General features: G+C 42.0%; 1 protein-coding gene across 1 annotated transcript; it reads right to left on the bottom strand.

Moving 5' to 3' along the window:
• Positions 1–1,040: 1,040 nt before the first annotated feature.
• On the bottom strand, positions 1,041–21,764 carry trappc14 (trafficking protein particle complex subunit 14). The gene is made up of 12 exons (XM_006808477.3): positions 21,253–21,764; positions 18,841–18,924; positions 15,183–15,312; positions 14,906–14,992; positions 13,924–14,044; positions 13,659–13,806; positions 10,519–10,580; positions 7,507–7,679; positions 5,727–5,860; positions 5,344–5,489; positions 4,229–4,396; positions 1,041–3,401 (listed from the first exon to the last, which is right to left on the bottom strand). Exons 1-11 carry the CDS (start codon positions 21,685–21,687, stop codon positions 4,249–4,251), a joined length of 1,668 nt encoding a protein of 555 aa, XP_006808540.2. The 5' UTR covers positions 21,688–21,764; the 3' UTR covers positions 1,041–3,401; positions 4,229–4,248.
• Positions 21,765–23,692: the final 1,928 nt, after the last annotated feature.

Raw genomic sequence — 23,692 nt, 5'->3', positions numbered from 1 at the left:
TGATAAATGTTGCTGTTATCAAATTTAAAATTATTTTTCCCAAAAACTGTACTTTTAAAAATCCATTTTAAATACTGGAAGTTCTGTTGTGGATAATACATGTTTTTACAAAACTGGCCCGCTCTGTTTTTATTTACCTTTTACATGGAGTCCAAACATTTTCAGAGCATTTGTAAGAGGGGTGGCACATTTCTGGAAAAGGTCTTTGGACAGATACAATAAAGTTTAACTTGTATCTAAATGATGGGAAGATAAAAATATAGAGAAGGAAAGGAACACCTCGTGATACAAAGCACATCATCATCTGTGAAACACCGTGGAATGTGAAGTGTGCCGGGCTTTAATCACTGTGGAGAGTCAGCAAAGTGCTATAACACACTGAAAATGGGGGAAAATGTATACTATTACCGCGGAAGCAGTAGCTGGTAGTCGGGCCATATGCATGTCCTTGTGCAGTTGAACATAATCAACAAAGTCCGCTTGTAGTTGAAAACAAACAGGCAAACATTTATTTCCACAGTCTTGAAATACAGTGATCCGTTTGAATGTTCCTGTACACGGTAAGAAAACTGTTTGACTCCACAGCTAGTTAAAGCCCCGTTACTCCACACTCGCGAACGCTCCCCCCGTCCACGGTTACCATGTATTAAAGGAACAGTACGTCAAAATTAAATAAGGAAAGAAAATACTATTTAATTGTAAATATTACACTAAACAAAATTATAAAGTAAAAACTGAAATTCCCTATTATCTTACACTTACACTTATCATTATCCAAACTAATTCAAATTATTAACAAATATACACTCTGTGCAATCTGAGTAAAGTAAGAGATGATTAGACCTTTATCTTATACAGTATACTGTAAATGCAAGCTAAATGTTTTTAAAGGCGAAACACAGGAAATTGTTCACGAGCCCAGCGAGTCAACTGTCCTCTTATCAAAGAACAATGCAGAAAAACCCAGGAACTGAAGGCAAGGCAATAAAAGCCTGCCAGAGCATGTCACGGGCATCTGATGATGTAAATGAGCTCTAGATTTTAGGGTCACTGACTGCAAAGGATTTTATTCATATATTTAAAAAACAAACTCCTATATTTACAAGTTTAGCCTCTAAAACGTGGGAGACCATCTAACTAATGACCAGCTGGTCAACTCTACTAAAAATACATGTCTGAAAGTATGAACAGAGTATATTTTGCAGAAGTTTTATACATATTTTTATTCACAGCTTTATACAGTGTAGAACAACTGATGACACTATGAAAATCATCCCAAATTTATTAAGAAAGCTCAAACTTACAGTCAGTCATAAAAAAGAAGAATCTAGATCGATCTATGCACGCACACACAAACGCACAGAGCAGACTTCATAGTCTCTCACACGGTACAAAATACTAAATAATCAGGAAGTACTGTGTAGCACTCACAGTGTGGTTGATGACACTTGCTGCACTAGAGAACCAGAGAGAACATAGAGAACGTATATTTCCAAACTGGGTTACGTTGTTAGAAAGGTCGCTCAATACTTTTAACAAAAACAAAAAACCAGCAGCTGTGCACAGACTCACTAAGATTACAGTCTCAGCTGCACATATTCAGAATGTTGTTTCCTATGTACACTGTGCTGAACACAACTGTTCTTATGAGAATGAGAACTTTTGATGCCCCATGATACCCTAATACATTCACAAAGTATTACATCATCTGACCCTGACAGTCACTGCACATACCTGTAACTGTTATGTCAGTTTTTTAATTGTAAGCCTATGATTGCATTTATCTCTACTAAACTGTGCACAATGTTTAGGCACTGCAGATGCTCAGATTCTAATCCATAACAATGCCATGAGCGAAGACATTGGTACCACCAGTGCAATGACTCCAAATATGCACTCGCACATGCAATCATCTTCAGTCTCAATAAAAATGAGTTACAGTGGGATTATTTTCCTGTATAAACTGTTGGTTGTTACAATAAAAAATGTCAGTTAAATATATCCTATAGGAGACACACACAGTGATATTTGAGAAGTGAGATGAAGTTTATTGGATTTACAGAAAGTGTGCAATAATTATTGTAACAACCAACGATTTATACAGGAAAATAATGACTATTAACAAGGTTGCACAAACTTTTGCATCCCACTGTACGTCCTCTTTAAACTGTCAGCCTCCTACAGTATCGCTCGTTTTCTACTGCACTGAAAAAGCAGTTTTATGATAGTGCAATAAAATCAGTGTTAGCAAAAATTGTATTCACAACTAAAGTGCAGATTTTATAATTGTTAATGTTTTTTATGTAAAAAAAATAATCAAGCAGCTGTTTCTAAGCCGCATTGGACCCATTTTTGGTCCACGTTCACAAAGTTGAGTGTCTGCGCTGCCCGCCAGCTCAGCTGCTGGGATATTTACTCTGGTTATCCTCGTCTTTTTTATGATCTGGAACATGCAAGTCTAATAAAATCAAGAACAAGAAGGAAATGAAGGAGGGGGCAAATATCACAGCAGGAAGGTCTGAAATATTAGACAGTGCTGCTAGAAGTTAAATCAAAAGATAATATAAACTGAAAGTAAATAAGTAACTACTGCAAGGGCTTGACACACTCTGACTGGATCCTACTATAAAACAAAACTTTTAGCCCATCAGTGTCAGTGTCTGTCATAGAGGCTGACATAAGAATAGTTTAAGACATAAATCCTTTAAGTTTGAGGCAAGAAGCCACAAACCAGCTGTAAACCTTTGACATGTTAAATAGAGTAATTACATATTTATTGTTACACATAAAGGCCACATGGATACTGTAATAAGATTAAGTTAAATTAATTGAAATGTGATGACACTATGGTCTGTTGACAACACAGTATGCAAAACAAAACAAAAACAAAAAACATTTCTTTACAAAAACGTAAAAAGTTCTGTTATCACGTCCACATTTTGAGACATGAAACATACTGGAGCTTACTTTATGCTATTGAGCCTGACTCAATGATGCTAAAAGGAAACTCGAGTGAAACCAACAGATTCAAGCATAAACAGAGACGTGTATGAACAGTTATACACCGTTAAACACTTTTAGCAAAACCAAACATTTTTAAAAGGTGTGAAGAAAATGTTTAAAGTAAATAAAAATGTTGATGTGATGGAGGGAATTTGTCATCAGGGAGAAGCGTAACAAACAGAAGTATCCCTCCACTGACCTGAGCTCACATCAGAATCTCATCAGCACCAGTCCTCTGACTCATGTTTCATTCCATTCACTGACTCCATCTTTACCATTTATTATAGAATGACTGTTGCTTCTTCTTCATGAAGACAAAGATCAGACAGCTGCTCTGTGTTGAAGCACAGCCACAGAACAGTGATGCTTTTGTCATAAGCTCCCACAGTCCAGATCACCTGAACGGAGAAACAGAGTGAGAAGAAGTTTAAAATGCTTCTAGGAAATGTACCAACCTTAGATCAGTTTGCAGTAGATTTACATTTGTCTACATTTTGATAGATGGACATTTTTCACCACTATCCATTTGATGGCAAATAATCAAAATACAAATTTCATTCCAATTAATTTTAGGGGTCTAAAGTTACTTAGAAACAAACCGCTCCTTCCAGTCAGCTTGGACAAAGGTTACTAACACTTCTTTAGGCTGTCGTGTTGCTTTATGGTAAATGGTCTGTATTTGTATAGCGCTTTTCTAGTCCCTAAGGACCCCAAAGTGCAAGACACAACCTGTCATCCACCCATCCACACACACATTCACACACTGGTGATGGCAGCTACATTGTAGCCACAGCCACCCTGGGGCGCGCTGACAGAGACGAGGCTGCCATATCGCGCCATCGGCCCTTCTGGCCCAAACCAGTAGGCGGTAGGTGAAGTGTCTTGCCCAAGGACACAACAACCGAGACTGTCCAAGCCGGGGGTCAAACCAGCAACCTTCCGATTACAAGGCAAACTCCCAACTCTTGAGCCACGATTGCCCCTTTTGTCCCGTGATAGCTTGTTGTATTGTTTTTCTACAGCCAGAAGGTGAATGTTAACCATGAATATTAAGTAACATGAAACGTATTTCACTCCAGCTTCCTAAGTTTTGTCTTATTTTTACAACATTAAGAGCCAGTCCATTTTGATTGTGCAATGCAGTATTTAAACTACAGAAGGCGGTTAATGTTTCACCTAAATAAAACAGGTAATGTTAAACAGTACATGCACCAAAGTTTCCTACCTTTTGTGTACATCTTTGATTCATTCCAGCACTAGCACCTTACACTCTCTCTTGGCTATTTTTACCAGTGAAACAAAGCTGGGATCGGGGGACAGGTGAGAGGCTCGATTAACAGTTCCTGCAGGAGAGGTTGTTGTCTGGAGCTCTGCCATAGCGCCTGACCTGGACCTAGAACAAAGATATCACAGACATCATTGTGGACTGCAATATGAAAGATTGTCTTAAATGCGTCTCCAATCTTGCATAACTACTACAATGTCTCTAAAAAGTGTATCATCTTTTATACAAACATATTTGGCTTAAATCTGACATAACTCAAAGGAATTTCCATCCATCCATCTTCTTCTGGAAACAACCTAAGCAGAGAAGTCTCCAGCCACCTCCCACAGCTTTTTCAGGGGAACGCCAAGTCGTTTCCATGGCAGCAGAGAGATATAGTCTTACCAGTTTGTCTTGGGTCAGCCACAGGGTTTCCTCCAGGTGGGACACCTTGGAACACCTGACCTGAGAGGAGCCATTGAGGCAACCTATAGATGCCCGAAACAATGACCCGGCTCATTTCCAATTGGAGAAGCAATAGCTCGACTCTTCACTTCTTGAATGACTGAACTTCTCACCATCTCTAAGGGAAAGGGCAACCACCCTTTGGAGAAAGCTCATTTCTGCTGCTTGTATCTTTGATCTTGGTCACAACCCAAAGCTCATGACCACAAGCCAACAGAACACCATCATCTTCCAAAATCAGAGATGAAATTTTGAGGCCACCAAACTGGAAGCCTTCCAGTCCAACGCCCCCCAGAAATGAGCCTGACGAAGTTCAATCGCTGCAGACCAAACTGTAGAAACGGTTGTACAAGGACTGGATGGCCTGTTTCTATGTGCCAGACAACCCACACCCCCCAGCACAGGACACTCCGAGGGACATGACTGAATGGCTGCACCGAGCCCACCCAAGTTGATAAAAGGTAATTTCTTCCCTTTTTACAGTTTTCAATTAATTCAACTTAACTTTACTCATTTAATAAAAACTTTTTTTCCCTGTCGCCCACACCCCAGTGGAAGTATCTCAATGCCCCACAGTTTGAGACGCAGTCTTGTACAATGACCCTCCATACCTGAGATTTACTGACCAAAATGGCTGGTGGTGGGGGAAGCTCTTTGATCGGCTCAGGCTTTGTCCTTCGAAGGTGTTTTTCAAAGGTGACTGAGGCTCCGTGGGCGGTGCGGGCACAGAAGCTGTAAACTTCATATGCTGGCTCAGCTACCGCGTTATCATAGACATGTGGAAGATGGAAAGCCATTACTTACATTTTTTGTCAAGCAAAACTGTCCCAAATAAAAACAATACAGCAGTATGAGCGGTGTAGTAATTCCTGGTTTAAAGTTCTTCAAGGATCAAACATTAAACTGAGCATAAACAGGATTTACTGGGCTGGGTTTGTGTACTGTTAATATTACGACAATGTCAATACATTTAACAACTTATTTCCTTTGGTACCTCAAAAATCCCAGTTTTGAGAATCTGGAAGGCCACAGTGAAGGACAGTATGGAACCTTTCTTACACTGGCCCAGGTTGTTGAGCGGAGACTGGCACACAACCGCTCCCACACTGGGATCCTGCTCACTTCCTCCTAGATGGATGCATGGACAGTGAGGAGCAGGTAACAAACATAAGCAGGGGGAAGAATGAGAATTTAGAATGGATTAGATATCCGATATAGGATTGAAGCAGAGAATATTTATCCAATTCAAGAATCTAAGACTACGTTCACACTGCAGGTCTTAATGCTCAAATCTGATTTTTTTTTTATCAAATCCGATTGTTTTGTCTGCTCGTTCACACTACAAATAAAATGTGACAGCAAACGCGCTCTAGTGTGAACCCTCAATGTGGCCCGCATGTGCAAAAGAAGACGTCACACACAACGCGCTCTGTTTACGGAAGTAAAAATGGTGGCTATGAAGCTAGTAGGTGTTGTTGCAGCAGTCTATCAATTTCTCTCCATATTCTAATCAAGTCCAAAACCTCAGTTTCTGTCCATTGACTCGCTCCGTCTCCAGTTTCTGCCGCCATGCTTTCTCATTTGTCTTCTCCGGCGCTGATAATTGGTGTCTGTCTCATGTCAGGGACATAAAAGACGGATTTAATATGACATGACCGTTCAAACAGCAGTCGCTTTCTAAAACATTCAGTACCACATACGAAAGTGACCCAGATCGGATTTGAAAATTTCGGATTTGTGCCGTTCACACTGTCATACCATAGAATAGAATAGAATAGAATAGAATAGAATTCAACTTTATTGTCATTGCACATGCACAGGTACAGGGCAACAAAATGCAGTTTGCATCCATCCAGAAGTGCTTTAGCCATGATATATATATATATATATATATATATATATATATATATATATATATATATATGGGTCACATAGGGTCAAAAACGTCGGATTTGATGCGCAGTGTGAACGTAGCCTATGTATGAAGCATTTGAATAGAAGAGCAGCAGTTCAGTGATTCTGACCATTAAAAACAGGAACCATGCCATAGAAATATTGATAAGAGCTATAATAAGAGCTTGGTGCCTGCAGTACTTAGGCAATGTGTTTAATTTGTCTCAAAAGTTGGATGTTGGAACTGGAATGTGTGATGTCCCGTGAGCTGTGCGCGTTCCAGTAACTTGGAAAATCAAGAAAAACACAGAATTGGCTTTGGTTCTTAGCAAGGTGCAGCCATTTATGCTTCACTAGCAATAGAGCACAATGCTCAGGTGGGGGGGGGGGGGGGGGGGGGTGCCCTTCAAACCACCACTGCAGCACATTCATAGACAGAACCTAGCCCGTGTTCTGCATATGGCTTATTTAGCCAGACACAAATACACAGCAGTGGCAACATTACACATTTACAGTTTTGCTCCCATTTTGAAAATGGGGGTTGGATCGGCTAAAGAAGGAGGTGAAACTTTGAAATGCAAAGCAGCAGCCAGGAGATCTGAACCAGAGCATGCCAAAATCCCTGCTGAGATTGTGGAAACCTGGTGATAAGAAAAGTCTTACCACTGCGCTCGCAGTGACAAGGGTTTCTCCACCAAGTATTTGCTTGGTGTAAATCAATTTACAATGTGTTTTTATTTCTGGATTTTTGGTTGATATTCTGTCTCTCCATTAAAATGAAAGACTCAATTCTTTGTAAGTGAGCAAACTTCCAGATTCAGGAGAGGGAGCACATAATTATTCCCACACACTAGGAAGTGTCTGTAGGATTTGATACTCACCCTCTGAATTCCATATCAGACGAACAGCAAGGAAATCTTGCAAATTGTTGAGCAGCGTATATTTCACCCAGAAGTGCTGTTGAGGCCTGACGGTCCTTGGGCAGGACGCCATCATCACCATCTCTGGACGATTTAAGTGAACACTGGGTATCGAGTAACAAGTAGAGATGCATCTGGAGAGAGCATGATAAGTATTATATTTCTACTATTAGAACATATAGCAGGAATTCTTCTTATAAGAGAAAACAAATGGCACAACAAGACTACAATTTCAATTCTATACAATTATAAACAGAAAAAGGTCATTTAATGTTCTTATACGGAGATTGTTTTGGTTTCTTTTTAATACATTTTGTATTTCACACATAAAGGCACACAAAATGATACAAAGTGCTTATCCCTGTCAGGGTCACGGGGGGCAGGAGCCTAGCTCGGCTACCACAGGGCGAGAGACAGGGTACACCCCGGACAGGTCGACCAGTCTATCGCAAGGCTAACACATAGAGACAGACAACAATTCCCACTCACAGTCGTACTTATGGGCAATTTAGAATTATAAGTTAACTTAATCCCACTAAACTTTGGTCTTTGGACTGTGGGAGGAAGAGAACCCACGCAAACTCCACACAGGAAGGCCCCAGGCGCTGGAACTGAACTCTTGCAGTGCTAATCGCAGTGTTACTCCTGCTAGCGTTCGTTGAGCAATCGCTGTCCTTCTACAGCAATGCATAGTGGTCAAAGGTCTAATGTAGTGCAGCCACATACATGATCCATGTACAGTGGGGCAAAAAAGTATTTAGTCAGCCACCGATTGTGCAAGTTCCCCCACTTAAAATGATGACAGAGGTCAGTAATTTGCACCAGAGGTACACTTCAACTGTGAGAGACAGAATGTGAAAAAAAAATCCATGAATTCACATGGTAGGATTTGTAAAGAATTTATTCGTAAATCAGGGTGGAAAATAAGTATTTGGTCAATAACAAAAATACAACTCAATACTTGTAACATAACCTTTGTTGGCAATAACAGAGGTCAAACGTTTACTATAGGTCTTTACCAGGTTTGCACACACAGTAGCTGGTATTTTGGCCCATTCCTCCATGCAGATCTTCTCAAGAGCAGTGATGTTTTGGGGCTGTCGCCGAGCAACACGGACTTTCAACTCCCGCCACAGATTTTCTATGGGGTTGAGGTCTGGAGACTGGCTAGGCCACTCCAGGACTTTCAAATGCTTCTTACGGAGCCACTCCTTTGTTGCCCGGGCGGTGTGTTTTGGATCATTGTCATGTTGGAAGACCCAGCCTCGTTTCATCTTCAAAGTTCTCACTGATGGAAGGAGGTTTTGGCTCAAAATCTCACGATACTTGGCCCCATTCATTCTGTCCTTAACACGGATCAGTCGTCCTGTCCCCTTGGCAGAAAAACAGCCCCATAGCATGATGTTTCCACCCCCATGCTTCACAGTAGGTATGGTGTTCTTGGGATGCAACTCAGTATTCTTCTTCCTCCAAACACGACGAGTTGAGTTTATACCAAAAAGTTCTACTTTGGTTTCATCTGACCACATGACATTCTCCCAATCCTCTGCTGTATCATCCATGTGCTCTCTGGCAAACTTCAGACGGGCCTGGACATGCACTGGCTTCAGCAGCGGAACACGTCTGGCACTGCGGGATTTGATTCCCTGCCGTTGTAGTGTGTTACTGATGGTGACCTTTGTTACTTTGGTCCCAGCTCTCTGCAGGTCATTCACCAGGTCCCCCCGTGTGGTTCTGGGATCTTTGCTCACCGTTCTCATGATCATTTTGACCCCACGGGATGAGATCTTGCGTGGAGCCCCAGATCAAGGGAGATTATCAGTGGTCTTGTATGTCTTCCATTTTCTGATGATTGCTCCCACAGTTGATTTTTTCACACCAAGCTGCTTGCCTATTGTAGATTCACTCTTCCCAGTCTGGTGCAGGTCTACAATTCTTTTCCTGGTGTCCTTCGAAAGCTCTTTGGTCTTGGCCATGGCGGAGTTTGGAGTCTGACTGGTTGAGGCTGTGGACAGGTGTCTTTTATACAGATGATGAGGTCAAACAGGTGCCATTCATACAGGTAACGAGTGGGGGACAGAAAAGCTTCTTACAGAAGACGTTACAGGTCTGTGAGAGCCAGGGATTTTCCTTGTTTGAGGTGACCAAATACTTATTTTCCACCCTGATTTACGAATAAATTCTTTACAAATCCTACCATGTGAATTCATGGATTTTTTTTTCACATTCTGTCTCTCACAGTTGAAGTGTACCTCTGGTGCAAATTACTGACCTCTGTCATCATTTTAAGTGGGGGAACTTGCACAATCGGTGGCTGACTAAATACTTTTTTGCCCCACTGTATGTACAGTCTGCGCTAAGGGTGCAAACACGCACTCAGTTGTTATTTAAAATAGATGTTAAACAACAAATTCTGTAAGTCATATAAATATCATCTCTTAAATTGTTTAAAAAATTTATTTTGCCACAGTTGGTGAAATTAATCAATTTATTTTTATATTAATTTTCTCTAAATCCTGTTATATGTTTGTGTTCAGTCAAATAACATAATAGAGTGCCGTAGATCCAAAAATAAAGGATTATAGATCTCTCTCTCTATATATATATATATATATATATATGTATATATTAAAGGTTATTTGTATTTAGAAGCCTGCAGCCTTTTGATGATCCTTTGGTGCCCTCTAGTGACTCATGTGAAATAGTGATCAACTGGGAAATTCATGTTATTTCTGTTAAATAAACTCGTATGATCTTTATTTGTAGACCACACTAAGCAAAAAGATAAATAAAAACTCAAAGGGAAATTTAAGTCTGTTTGACATCCTTTACTGGATGCAAGCAGCGGCTGTAATTACTTTAAAATATACAGCAGTCGTTTCATATACACAGTACATGCAGACAGTACTGCTCCAGGATTGTTATGTACTGCTACTGCTACAGAAATACCTCATCAAGAAGACAAATAGTTACCTCATGGCAGGATGTACTGGACTGTGCCACTGTAGGACAGCCAACAATGGGACTTCCAAACCCTATGAAAAGACAACAACATTATTTAATAATTAAAACCTCTTTGACCCCTCTACCTCTCACATTGGACTCTCCAGGAGGCTTCAGACTGAAAGCCCCATAGAGGGCAGAGAAGTGACAAGGTGATGAGAGGCATTATGAGGTATGGTGTTTCCATGTGATTTCCATGCATCCTCATTAAATTTTCAGTTTTTACAGGTGGGATAAGGTCCCTAGGCTAGATGCCCCATGCTAACCAAGCTTACCTCGGATATGGGCAAGAGAAAAGTGAAACCATACCATACCATCGCCAGGATTAACAAGGTCCCTGTCAGGTGTTGAGGAGCCAGGATACTGATGAAAAGTGTACTGAAACAAGAAGGCTCAAGTCGGCAAGAGATGAGAAGTAACCCCAGGAGAAGAGGTTACATGAACAGGATGTTGGACCTCTGGTATCTCCAGCATCCAGATTGTCAGCAAAACAACTACTAACTCAGCGTTCCAACATTTGGAGGAAGGAACTGCTGTCACAGCTAGAGACTGACGAGGTACAACACACAAGCTACGGCAAGGGGGAGCCAGGAAGACAAGTTGGGGGGAGATATCATCATCACCCCCACCCGAGCTTGGGTACCAAGCCCAGGTACGATGGAAGAAGGAGCGTTGAGTGTGAGAGAAACTGACCTGAAAGGTAGGATCCTGGTGAAGCTTTAAATTTGGACCCTCCGTATTCGGTTACCAAGATTACGTGAAGTACTCTCTGAAGGTCTACTAGATGATGTGAATGCAGCACTACGGACAGTTCCTACTGTAACCATCACTGAGACTAATCAATACCCTTCAGTACCCTGGAGAAGGAGACTAGAGGTCAAGATCAAGGTAGCGTGGAGGGAAGTTATCGGTATTGAAGTAGAAAGAAATACAGCAAGCATGATAACCTGCCTCAGCACCACATGTAAGCTCCTGTCAGGCATCATATCGGAGGCTGAACAGGCATATGGTTCAATACATGAGCAGCGCACAGAAAGGAATCAGCAGGAATACTAGAGGAGTGAATCCCCAGCTACTGGTGGACAGAGCAGGCGCCTGAGACTGCAAGAGTTTGAATAACACAGGCTAAGGGAAGCATGTATAAAGTAAACAGAAAAGGCACAATACCTTTAATTCCTATGGCATGTTCTAACCTCTGTAATATAAACGGTGGTGACCAGATTTCTTTTCTGATGTATTAATCATACATTTTTATCGTATCCCATTAGTAATAGTAATATAATTTTCTCCCTTTAGTATAGCAAGAGCACTCCTGTCACTTAGTTGTATGCATGTGCACTACAAATGGGCCTTATGCTCTACACACACACACTTGACGCAGTGAGGCCAGTGTTATGGGAGAGGTTAAACAGATAGTGAGACTCCTGTTTATCAGGGATGTAAATCCTTAGGTGATGGCCAAGCAGAAAACAAAGTCATAATTCTGTCTGTGAGGGAGAATTATGACTCTATGATCCCACCTACCTATGTCATGTTTGGTGACAGGGTGTGTACCACACTCAACATGGACCAGAGGAAGCAAAGGAAAGAGTTGTCTCAGCAGATTAGAAAGAAAATCATAGACAAGCATGTTAAAGGTAAAGGCTATAAGACCATCTCCAAGCAGCTAGATGTTCCTGTGACTACAGCTGCACATATTATTCAGAAATTTAAGATCCATGGGACTGTAGCCAACCTCCCTGGACGTGGCCGTAGGAAGAAAATTGATGACAGAGAGAGACGGATAATCTGAATGGTAACAAAAGAGCCAGAAAGACTTCTAAAGAGATCCAAGGTGAACTTCATGCTCAGTGAACATCAGTGTCAGATCGCACCATCCGTCGCCAAAGTGGGCTACATGGGAGATGACCAAGGAGGACACCATTGTTGAAAACAAATCATAAAAAAGCCGGACTGGAATTTGCCAAACTACATGTTGACAAGCCACAAAGCTTCTGGGAAGATGTCCTGTGGACAGATGAGACCAAAATTTTACTTTTTGCCAAGACACATGAGCTCTATGTTCACTGACAGAAAAATGAAGCAATTCTAGAAAAGAAACATGGAGGAGGCTCGGTTATGTTCTGGGGCGTCCTCTGGGGTTGAATCTGTGCAGGGTACATTGAAATCTCAAGATTGTCAAGGTATTCTAGAGAGAAATGTGCTGGCCAGTGTCAGAAAGCTTGGTCTCAGGGGTGTTGCAACAGGACAATGACCCAAAAACACACAGAAACACCCAAGAATGGCTAAGAGGAAAACACTGGACTATTCTAAAGTGGCCTTCTATGAGCCCGGACCTCAATCCTGTTGAGCATCTTTGGATGAAACATGCCGTCTGGAAAAGACGCCCTTCAAACTGGAAACAACTGGAGCAGTTTGATCAGGAGAAGTGGGCCAAAATACCTACTGAGAGGTTCAGAAGTCTCATTGACAGTTACAGGAATCGCTTGATTGCAGTGTTTGCCTCAAAAGGTTGTGCAACAAAATATTAAGTTGTGGGTACCATCGTTTTTGTCCAGGTCTGTTTCATGCATTTTTTTTTTTAAATAATTCTGTTCAAGTATGGTTAAAAAGCAATGTGTGACTTTCAATGGTTAACATTCATAGAATTTGGATTTACTTATACTTTTGTCAGATTACAGTTATTTCTGTGAGTTTTTCGTTCATTGACTGAAGGGTACCAAGAATTTTGTCCACGTCTGTAAATTATATATAAATCACGGTTTATGCAAAATAATTTAGTGCAAGCAAATTGTTGGAACAATCACTTCCTTTATTTCTACTATGTCTGGACTCAGTGGAGACCTTCAAAAAGCAGCTAAAGACGTGTTTATTTCCAAAAGCTTTTAATTGGAACAGAGTTTTTATGATGTATTTATGACTGGATTGTGTTTTTACCTTGTAAAGCACTTTGTGACACGTGTCTGTGAAAGGTAATATATAAATAAACTTTACTTCCTTACTATTTATTGTAATCATTTGGCAGCTTTAACTTTGCACTAAAACTTGTTTTCACAAAATTGCACTGGTTTTAAAAAAGTAACGACACACTCGCCATTGAGCCTTCTCACCTTGCTGGATTGCTGTTCTTCTTTCTCTTGTAGCTGCAGCTGAAAAATGAAGGTCTGCTCCTCCAGGGCATTAAGCATACAAGGTAAATGTGATGATTTGTTGTCTATCCGACAGAATGAAGCCATGGTGATCTCCGCTGACTGGTGGCTTTAATAGAAAGTATAAACCGTTATGCTCATTAGGAGGCTAAAGAACACAGAAAACAACTTGCCAATTTCTTCCCTGCTTACAAAGCATTTGCACACCGAGTGCTTATGTACTTACCAGACATTGTCGACTACGAGAACTGAGCCATCAGGCATCATGGGAAGGTAAGACGAGTTATAGTTTGGAAGAATCTTCACATCTTTGACACACATTCTGTCCTGTGAGCTGCAGTTCATCACTGAGGAAAAAGTAACCCACTAATCATTAGCTGTTTATTGTACTTCTAGGTACAATTGCATCATTTTGATGTTTTGCTAACTTGATGCAGTTTTCTGGACCATTCAAATTCCCAATTTTTGCTATGTTTAACAGAATAATATTGTATATTGTGTATATTCATTCTGTTTCCCTTGTTCATTTTGAACAAGTTTAAAATGCAGTAAAAATCAGATGAAGGAAGCGTGACAGACGTTTACTTTGATTACACAAAAATGAGGCAGGACTATGTGATGGATGATTCTAAGGAGCTCGGAAAGCAACCAGCTGGGCTTCTTTAAGTTTCTTGAAGACGTTTCACATCCAAGAGGCTACTTAAGCTCTAAAATCAAATAGTGGCAAGTCACAAGTAATTACACCCTATTTAAACCCCAGTGGGCTGCCCCCTACTGGGGCATTTAAACCGTATTTAAACCCGTTTGGGTTTATGTTAGGACTACTCCTGGCAACGAATTTCTTACTTGACTAACTATGCGGGGAAAAATGAGACACTTGCCTAAAACTAAGAAACACTCAAATATTCATTTGAGAAGTGTATGATGAAAAAATGGCAATTCAATAATAACAAAAGGGATTTGAAACCACGTATCACATTGTTTAGTAATGAATCATGGCGCTTAACTGTGTGGCGTCTGACATGGTTAATGATCAACATTACACGTAGCTGCTTTAGTTTAAGGGTCATGATATAGCGGCTGCTGTTTCACTTAATACTGAGACAGGTAGCTGTCGTTTAGGAGAGATCCAGATTTGGGAAAATACAATTAAAAAAATAATAAAAGTCCAAGTTTTGTGTCTGTGTGTGCATGAGCTGCTGTTCTACCCTTGAGGACGGTCAGATGTTTTCCAGAAACAGTCATCTGTCGACACTGGACACTGGGAGGTGGAAGAACATCCAGGGTAGTGCTGACTAGGAAAGAGGAAACCATGGTGTTTGTTTACTATCAGACTGGACAATGGAATTATAATTTATATGTAATCCAATGGGACAGATACTGGTTTCCTAGTCTTATAACCTCATTAGTTGTAGGTTTTACAATCCTTTTTAACTCTTGTGACACACAGAGCTCATTCAGTATGTTGAGAGATGGCGTGTTTACCTTGTGTCTTGAAGGTGCTAAGATCTTGTCTGAAGGTGCATGTTGGACTCCTAAACTGCAGCAGAGTCAGGTAGCCAAGCTCCCTTAATTCTGCATTTTCCTCCATCTGCTTCCACACAGTGACTACAATCTGTCATCACAGAGAGGCATTCAACTACAGGTTCCACCTCTAGAGTTCATCATACAGGGTACTATGCAAAAGTCTTAAGCCACCGTTAATTTCTTACACTTTGTTAGGAAAATTGGAAATAATAATAATAATGCATTGCATTTATACAGCGCTTTTCGGGGCCCTCAAAGCACTTTACAATTCCACTATTCATTCACTCTCACATTCACACACTGGTGGAGGCAGCTACAGTTGTACCCACAGCTGCCCTGGGGCAGACTGACAGAAGTGAAGCTGCCATATCGCGCCATCGGCCCCTCTGACCAACACCAGTAGGCGGCAGGTGAAGTGTCTTGCCCAAGGACACAACGACCAAGACTGTCTGAGCCGGGGCTCGAACTGGCAACCTTCCGGTTACAAGACGAACTGCCAACTCTTTGAGCCCCGATCGACCTTATACATAAATACATAAAGTTTTACTGAAACTCAAGTTGTCTGCAGCTTTTCCTGACTGCCAGTGCCAGCCTTGTCCCTGAGACGCTGCAAAGGGCGAACTGAACCTCCAGCCTCCCGGGGATCCGGCAGCTTATGCGCCACAGCAGACGCAGCTGCAGCAGGAGGCAGAGGGCCAGCAGCTGCTGGAGCGTCGTCATCCTCGGCTCCTAACATGTTCGAGTCAGGGGTCACCAATGTGGAGGTAAACACAGACGAGAGCTCTCACACGCCAACGTTTCTCACTCCAACGTTATTCTTGAACTAACAACAACTGCAAACATCGTACCACAAAACTCAGCAACACACTTCCTGCGTGTGAGTGGAGTCCACCACAGTGGAAATAAGGCAAAAACAAGAGTTTGTAGATAAGATAAGCTTTCTTGTCATTTCTGTCTTCACAAAGATTTTTCCGGGCTTCTTGAAGGGCTTTCCAGAGGTCTTCCAGGGTTGTTGGCTGCTGCTGTTCTCTGTAAAGACGATGCGGGCTCCGAGGAGGCTGATCCATGATGTACTCCATTGTGTGTTTTTCTCTTCAGGTATGCTTTTACTCCCCTTTTTACTTTAGTTTGGTTTTAAAAAATTTGTCATCTAGTTTTTGTTTTTAGTTTAGTTTTGGTTGATTATAATAACATTGCTACTCAGTAGTGTGCAAGCCTGACAATATCAGGCAGAACTGATCCAGGGTATCACTGAGCTGGATCGTCTCAGGTGCATAGTCTCAGATTGACCGAAACAATGTCTAGATTTAGGTCAGGCATGTGTGGGGGCTGGTCAATAGTATCAGTTCCTTCATCATACTCTTGTCACATGAGACCATGTGACCATTCTGGTGCAACACAAGAAACCCAGGACCTGCTACACCAGCGTATCATCTGACAGTGGCTCCAAAGATTTCACTCTGACACCAAACGGCCATCAAGCTGCCGTTGCCTAGCTTGTAGAGGGATGTGCATCCCTCCATGGATGAGGTTGCCCATTCCTTAACCTACAAACAAACCAGTCATGCTGAGCATTAATACAGGCAGCATAACATTCCCCATGGCTTCTCCATAACTTTCACATTTGCCACATCCACTCAGGGTGAACCTGTTAAGAGGTAAATGAATTGGTTTTTATCAGCACCTCCAAGTCTGAGGCCATGTACCTCAGCTGGCAAAGGGCGGAGAGCCCATTCCAGGTCAGTGACAAGTTCCTGCCCAAGTGGTGGAGTTTAAGTATCTGAGGGTCTTGTTCACAAGTCAGAGGAGAGGGGAGCAGAAGATCGTTAGATTGATTGGTGCTGCGGCTGCACTGATGCAGACGATGTACCGGTCTCTTGTGGTGGCAAGAAAGCTGAGTGTAAAAACAAAGCTCTCGATTTATCAGTCAGTCTACGTCCCTACCCTCACCTATGGTCACAAGCTGTAGGTAGTGACCAAATAACGTGATCTGGGACACAAGCAGCGGAAACGAGCTTAATCTGAAGGGCTGCTAGACACAGTGTGACGAGCTCGGCCATTCGAGAGGTAGAGCCATCATTCCTCGATATCAAAAGGAGTTGAGGTTGTTCAGGAGTTGGGTGCCTCCTGGGTGAGGTGTTCCAGACATGTCCTACCAGGTGGAGGCCTCGAGGGCAGACACAGGACATGTTGGAGAGATTATATGTTTCTACAGGTCTGCGAACGCTTTAGTGTTCCACGGGATAGGCTAGAGGAGGTGGCAGGAGGTCTGGGCTTCTCTGCTTAGGCTGTTGCCCCCGTGACCCGGTCACAGATTTGTGGAAGAAAATTAAAGGATAGATGGATGGAGTGGTCTCGTTATTGGCCCTCTAGTAGGCCTGTAGTTAATGTAATTAACACCAAAGCAACTGAAACCGATTAAAAATCCCCTCTGCGACTTAACTGACCAGATACCAAGGGTTGAATTTATTTAATTACTTTGATTAAAAAGTGTTCCTGTAATTTGTTTGAGTGTATAAAGAAATCAGGGATGGGTCAAGACTTTTGAACAGTTTTGTACCATTTAGGAATAATAAGCACAGTTCAAACAAACACTAACAAATATATAACCTATACAATACATGTTTACGTTTTTTTACACCATTTAAATTCCCTTTACTGAAGGCATCAGAGCTATGAATGAACACATGTGAAATTCTGTAGTAAACAAAAAAGTGTGAAATAACTCAGAACATGTTTGATGTTTCAGCTTCTTCCAAACAGCCTTTGCTTTGATTCCTGCTTTGCTCACTCTTGGCGTTCTCTCCATGAGCTTCATGAGGTCGTCTCCTGAAATGGTTTCCAACAGTCTTGAAGGAGTTCCCAGAGATGCTGAGCACTTGTTGGTCCTTTGCCTTCACTCTGAGCTCCATCTCATCCCAAACCATCCACACTGGGTTTAGGTCAGGTGACTGTGGAGGCCAGGACCCATCAGACCAAAGCACAGATGTCCTCTGGTCTAATGTCCACTCCTTGTGTTTCTCAGCAGCTGTTTGACCATAAAGGCCTGATTCACACAGTCTCCTCTGAACATGTAGAGATGTGTCTGCTACTGGAGCTCTGTGTGGCATCTATCTGAGCTGCTGTGATTTCTGAGGCTGGTGACTCGGATGAATGTATCCTCAGCAGCAGAGGGGACTCCTGCTCTTCCTTTCCTGGGGCGTCCTCATGTGAGACAGTTTCATCGTGGTCTTGATGGTTTTTGTGACTGCACTTGGGGACACATTCAAAGTTTTAGCAGTTTTACAGCCTGACTGACCTTCAGTAATGATGGGCTGTTGTTTCTCTCAGCTGATTGGTTCTTGCCATAATATGAATTCTAACAGTTGTCAAATATGGCTGTCAGCTGTGCACCAACCTGACTGCTGCACAACACACCTGATGGTCCCAACCTCATTAAGAAGGCAATTCAACAAATGAACCCTGACAGGCACACCTGTGAGGGGAAACATGTCAGGTGACGACAGCATGAAGCTCACTGAGAGAAGGCCGAGGGTTTGCAGCGCTGTCAATCTATCTACATCTATACACACACACACACACAAACTACGTGTACATGCATACAGGTGTGTCCAACCTTGGCTTTACGTGTACTGACTGGCAGCTTGTCCAAAGAGACAGTGAGACAGAAGATAAGCTGGTCTTCCAACACCCAAGCAGACTGCAGGAGATCAACATAAGACAATTTTTTTGTTTAAATAAATAAAATAATATGGACTGAGTTAAACAATCAGTCACAACAGTACGATATCTAACAGCTGCCATCACAGGTAATTCTGGAAAAAACAAAACTCGCTTAATGCTAGTTTAGCTTTAATTGTGGTGGAAAATAATGTATGTGTTTCAGTTTTCTGTTTGCAGATATTTATGTATAGACATTTACAACAGCTGATAAATTAAAATTTAAAGAATAGTTTTACAATCATTTGTTGTATGTGTTTGTGTTTTTTCTTGAACAGTTTGTTGTAGCAGCTCTTTTAACTCTGCATGTTATGGTAATTCAACTGTGCAGGTGCCCTGCTGCGACTGGTGCATGGATGTACGGCTCCTGAATGACTGGTTCCAGCCTTATATATAAAGCCTGGAGCGCTTCACACGCTTCCCCTAACAGCTGATCACCTGAGGAAGTGGAGTGGGTGAGCTGCCGTTACGTTGAACACATCGTTTTCTCCTGTTTTTGGACAGGAGGTCAGACTCTGTCTTTATTTTGGTTCCTTTCCTCTGTGCGGTCATGTATGTTGGCATCCATCAGACCTTAGCTTTGTTTTATGTACTATTTTGGCCTCGGCTCACCCTGAAGTGTTGACACTCCTGTTCTGTTGTTTTTGCCTCATTACTTTGTAAATAAATGCCATGTAATGACCAGTGATTGTTTCCTGTGCCTGCGTGGGTGTTGGTGGGGAGCAAGTGCCTCGTCCATGCCATCTCCTGACCCGCAGACGGGTTGTGACAATAGGGACTAGACAGGAGAGTGCTGAGAGTGTTTTTGTACTACTTTCTAAAAGTAACCTTTTACTTTTACTCCTCACATTTTCAAAAACAGGCTCATTACTTTGCATTCAAGAGGAGTTATTATTTGTTACTGCGAGCCTCCAAACATCATCATCATGATTTAAGTCTAAACAGTAACACGTGCATGGCAGTCCTGTTGTGTAATCGTCACCAGATGATGCATAAAAGAGCTGAAGTGTGTCAAAGTCAGGGGTTAAAACTGGGCTTCACAAGCTGCAGGGCTTCAGCATCTAGTCAGCCCCACAGAAGATGAGTGAACATAAAGGGAGTAATGTGTTACTGAAGGTCATTCCAAATGCAGCATTTCTGCAAACACACAAATTGTTTTTGCACAGTTTGTGTAGCAGTGTGTTGCGGCTAAAGGTCCAGCTGCTTATTTGACAGGGAGAGAAAAGAAAGAGCTAACTTCACTCAGACAGACAGGACATGGCAGGAAGAAGAGAGCTTACATTTAAAGGTGAGGATGCTCGGCGGGATTTTTTAAAACGAGATACTTTGTTTGTACATGTGACTTTTTTTTAAATTTTGAAACATGCTGCAAATCAAACTAAGGCAGACTAACTGTTATATGCATGAAAACCCTCTGCAGGTTAGTTTGCTGCACTGTGAGGACTTAAAGTAAAGAACAGTGTGTGCCTGGTGCACAGTGGCTGTGGGTTCATGACCACAGTTAGCTTACATCACATGTCGCAGAGAGTCACATGAATTTGATGAGCTTAGATCCACTGATGAACTCCTTGATACCAGTTTTATAGCATCTAGTATAAAGACAGTATAAACTGTGGAGGATGAAACATCTGCTCACATCTGGTTGAATCCAGGTGTGTCCATCCACAGAGAGCAGCAGGTCAGCTGATCACAGCCTGCACACTAAGACTGGAGCTCTCAGGAGAGATGAGTGTGAGTTTGATTCAGTTCCCCACACTGAGCCATGACAACCAGTTTTAGGTTCCCCACCTGCTGAACCCACTTTAACCTCTGACTTCCTGTTTACAGGCAAAGTCCCCTCTACAATGGAGGCAACAGCAAATAGATTTGATTTTCCTTTTTCTTCAGACTCAAGCTGAGTATAATTAGAATCAGAAATAGACTAAAGTTTGTGTTCCCCTCTACTGATATTATTCTATCGTTATGTTCATATAGCACAGGGTTCAGCGTCCTCCTTTACTTCCTTACTTTGAGCACATTTAGAGCCTTTACTTTTTTTTATTCAAGTAAATAAGTTGAATCAGTACTGTAACTTTTACTGGAGTATTTTTTTACTAGTAGTATCTGCACTTCTACTCGAGTACAGACAATCTAAACCACCCTCTGTTTTTTTTTTTTTTATCTAATTAGGACATATGTGTAGGTTACTTAAAAACTACATAGTTCCTGTCTCGTTGTAGGTAACATAATGAGTGATGACAGTTCTGCAGAAACATTAGATATGTGTAAATCTATGGACTTCCTCTTCTTCAGTACTGGCTTATTTTACCTTGGCTTGCTCTGTGTCGTTGTGCATCGCTGCACTACTGGGTGAGCATTTATGACTGAGGAGTCGGTGACACTGTGTGAAGGTCTGCTTGTCCCCCCGTCTTCTTCCGCTCTGTTCTGCGGTCCTACACTCTACATCCTCGCTGTCTTCACTGCAGCTGCTCATGCGGTCACACTGCTCAGCCGGTGTCTGCCGCCAGCTCTCCGCGGCGCACACGCTCGCCAGAGCGCACAAAGAACCCCCCAGGTCCTTCCAAGACAGAGCACCAGCGTCTCTGTCCGTTAAGCCCCGAAACCGCAACACCAGCAGAAACTGGAGAGTCTCCCCGAGGTAGACGTTCTTTCGCTGAGGAAGCGTTGTGTAGTTTGCTGCGTCTGATAAACTCGATATTTGGGCGACAGGAAAATACATAAAAAACTTGTATTGCGACTCCATCGTGGCGTCGGCTAACTCTGCCTCTGCATTTCACTGCGCCTGAACGGGAGCTTACTGAAAGCGCCCACCGATGTGTGCATCCTGCTTCCTTTCACTAATAGCGACAAAACAACAGGACGATTAATCGATGTAGAGAAGACGAATCAGACCAATGCAATCAAAAGTCAGTGACGAAAACCAGAAAAACGAAGCCATGCTGTACCAGGATGCAGTTTACATAAATAACATTTATAATTAGATCATTTTACAAGTCACCTTCCAGTGACTTCCTACTAAAGCTTAACTCTAAGCCTATGCAGCTAAACTGACAGCTGCCACACTATTGCTGTGTCCCAATTCGGGGTATGCACGCTTGAAGTACGCGCACTACGCGTACTACGGACGGTGCGTACTATAAGTACGGGAAGTGCGGAAGTGAGAGGCTTGTGAAATGGGACGGTATATGCTTCGTCGCGCTGTTCAGGTTGCCTAGCAACCATGATACTAACCGCGAGACACGTTACATACAGCTTTGTTTGACAGAAATGAAGGAGAAAAATGTTTTGTTGGTCAATCATTTTTGTCATGACATCACTTTGATTAGTTGAGTATCTGAGGCTGAGACCACAGGACTGTAAAACATGATTGTTGGGCTTCATTTCTGTACTGAACAGTCATTTAAGATTAGCTAGTAAATAATAATTAGTTAATGTTGTTCATGAGACTAAAGTGATCTCACTATGGTAATGTAAATATAATATGGCCAATATTATAGTATTGTCAGATTATATATATATCACTGACTTTCAGCTTGTTGTGTTTGTGGATATATGACTGACTTTAATTATCCATAAAATCATCAGATTCTCTGTAAGATTAAGGTCGACTATATGTATATTTACAAGTAGAAGCTTTAAAACCAAGTTAATGCTGAAAGTACAAACATCACTAGTGTCACACAACTTTGCCGACATGTGGCCAACAGCAATGTTTTAATGTTCTTCGTTATTAAACATTCGCACATGAATAAGTGACGTCATATTCAGTACTTACTTTTGACAGTTCACTTTTCGGCTGCTCCCTTCTGCCGTATTTTGCGGCAAAATTATCCACACCCACCGCCGCGCTATGAATTGTGGGATATATGGGACCACGAAGCGTGCACCGGACCACGCTTGATATTTGGGGAAATCGACGGCGCATTTGGAGTATGCATTTCAAGTACACTTCGTCGCGTGGCGGTGACGTAACCGCACTTAAAATGCGTACTTCAAGCGTGCAGACCCCGAATTGGGACACAGCATGAATTTGCTCATCTGCAAACACACACATGAACCTGAGTGAGATCCCATTCTTAATCAGCTCACCTGGGAACCTTGCTTTCCACAAGGTGCAGGTATGTGTTTATGGGAAATTTGACCATTCTGACCATTTGTGAGGTCAGAAACTGATGTTGAACCAGACGCCCGAATCACAATCTCTGCTCTAATTAATTCCTGAGGTGTTTGTTCATTCAAGTTCTTCCACACCAAACTGTCTGATCCATGAACAGGGAGGGGTCGTACCCATCACTGGGAGCATGAAGCTGAAATCCATGAAGCTCTCTTCACACTGTTCTTAAGGTAATATTACGGCCACAGTTTTGGAGGTTTGTTGGCAGCCTCTTTCATTCCTAATCACGTCCACTTCATTATAACTGTGTCAGTTGGTGATATCCTCCTAAGACCCAGCAATTAATTTTTGTCCTCCTTTGGGGACACGAGTCTGACACTACTACATCATGCACCATATATATGACTCCTGCTGTACTGTCAGGGGGCATCCTGGCTTTTGTGTGGGCAAACAGAACACATCAGCTTCCATATTTTATGGCCATGAGAGATTAAGTGATACTTACTTAAACTCAAATTGTTTCTTCTTTAATTTGAGCGTCTTAACTTAGATCTAGATTTCAGAAATGCGTAGTAATGACAGGCTTTCCAAACCAAAACTTTTATTCTGTGTTCTTTTAAGTCGACAGAACTTA

Source organism: Neolamprologus brichardi, chromosome 3, assembly GCF_056152115.1.
Source record: "Neolamprologus brichardi isolate AB-2024 chromosome 3, ASM5615211v1, whole genome shotgun sequence".
NCBI classification, from domain to species: Eukaryota; Metazoa; Chordata; class Actinopteri; order Cichliformes; family Cichlidae; genus Neolamprologus; species Neolamprologus brichardi.
This window is presented reverse-complemented; position numbering and strand designations above follow the sequence as displayed.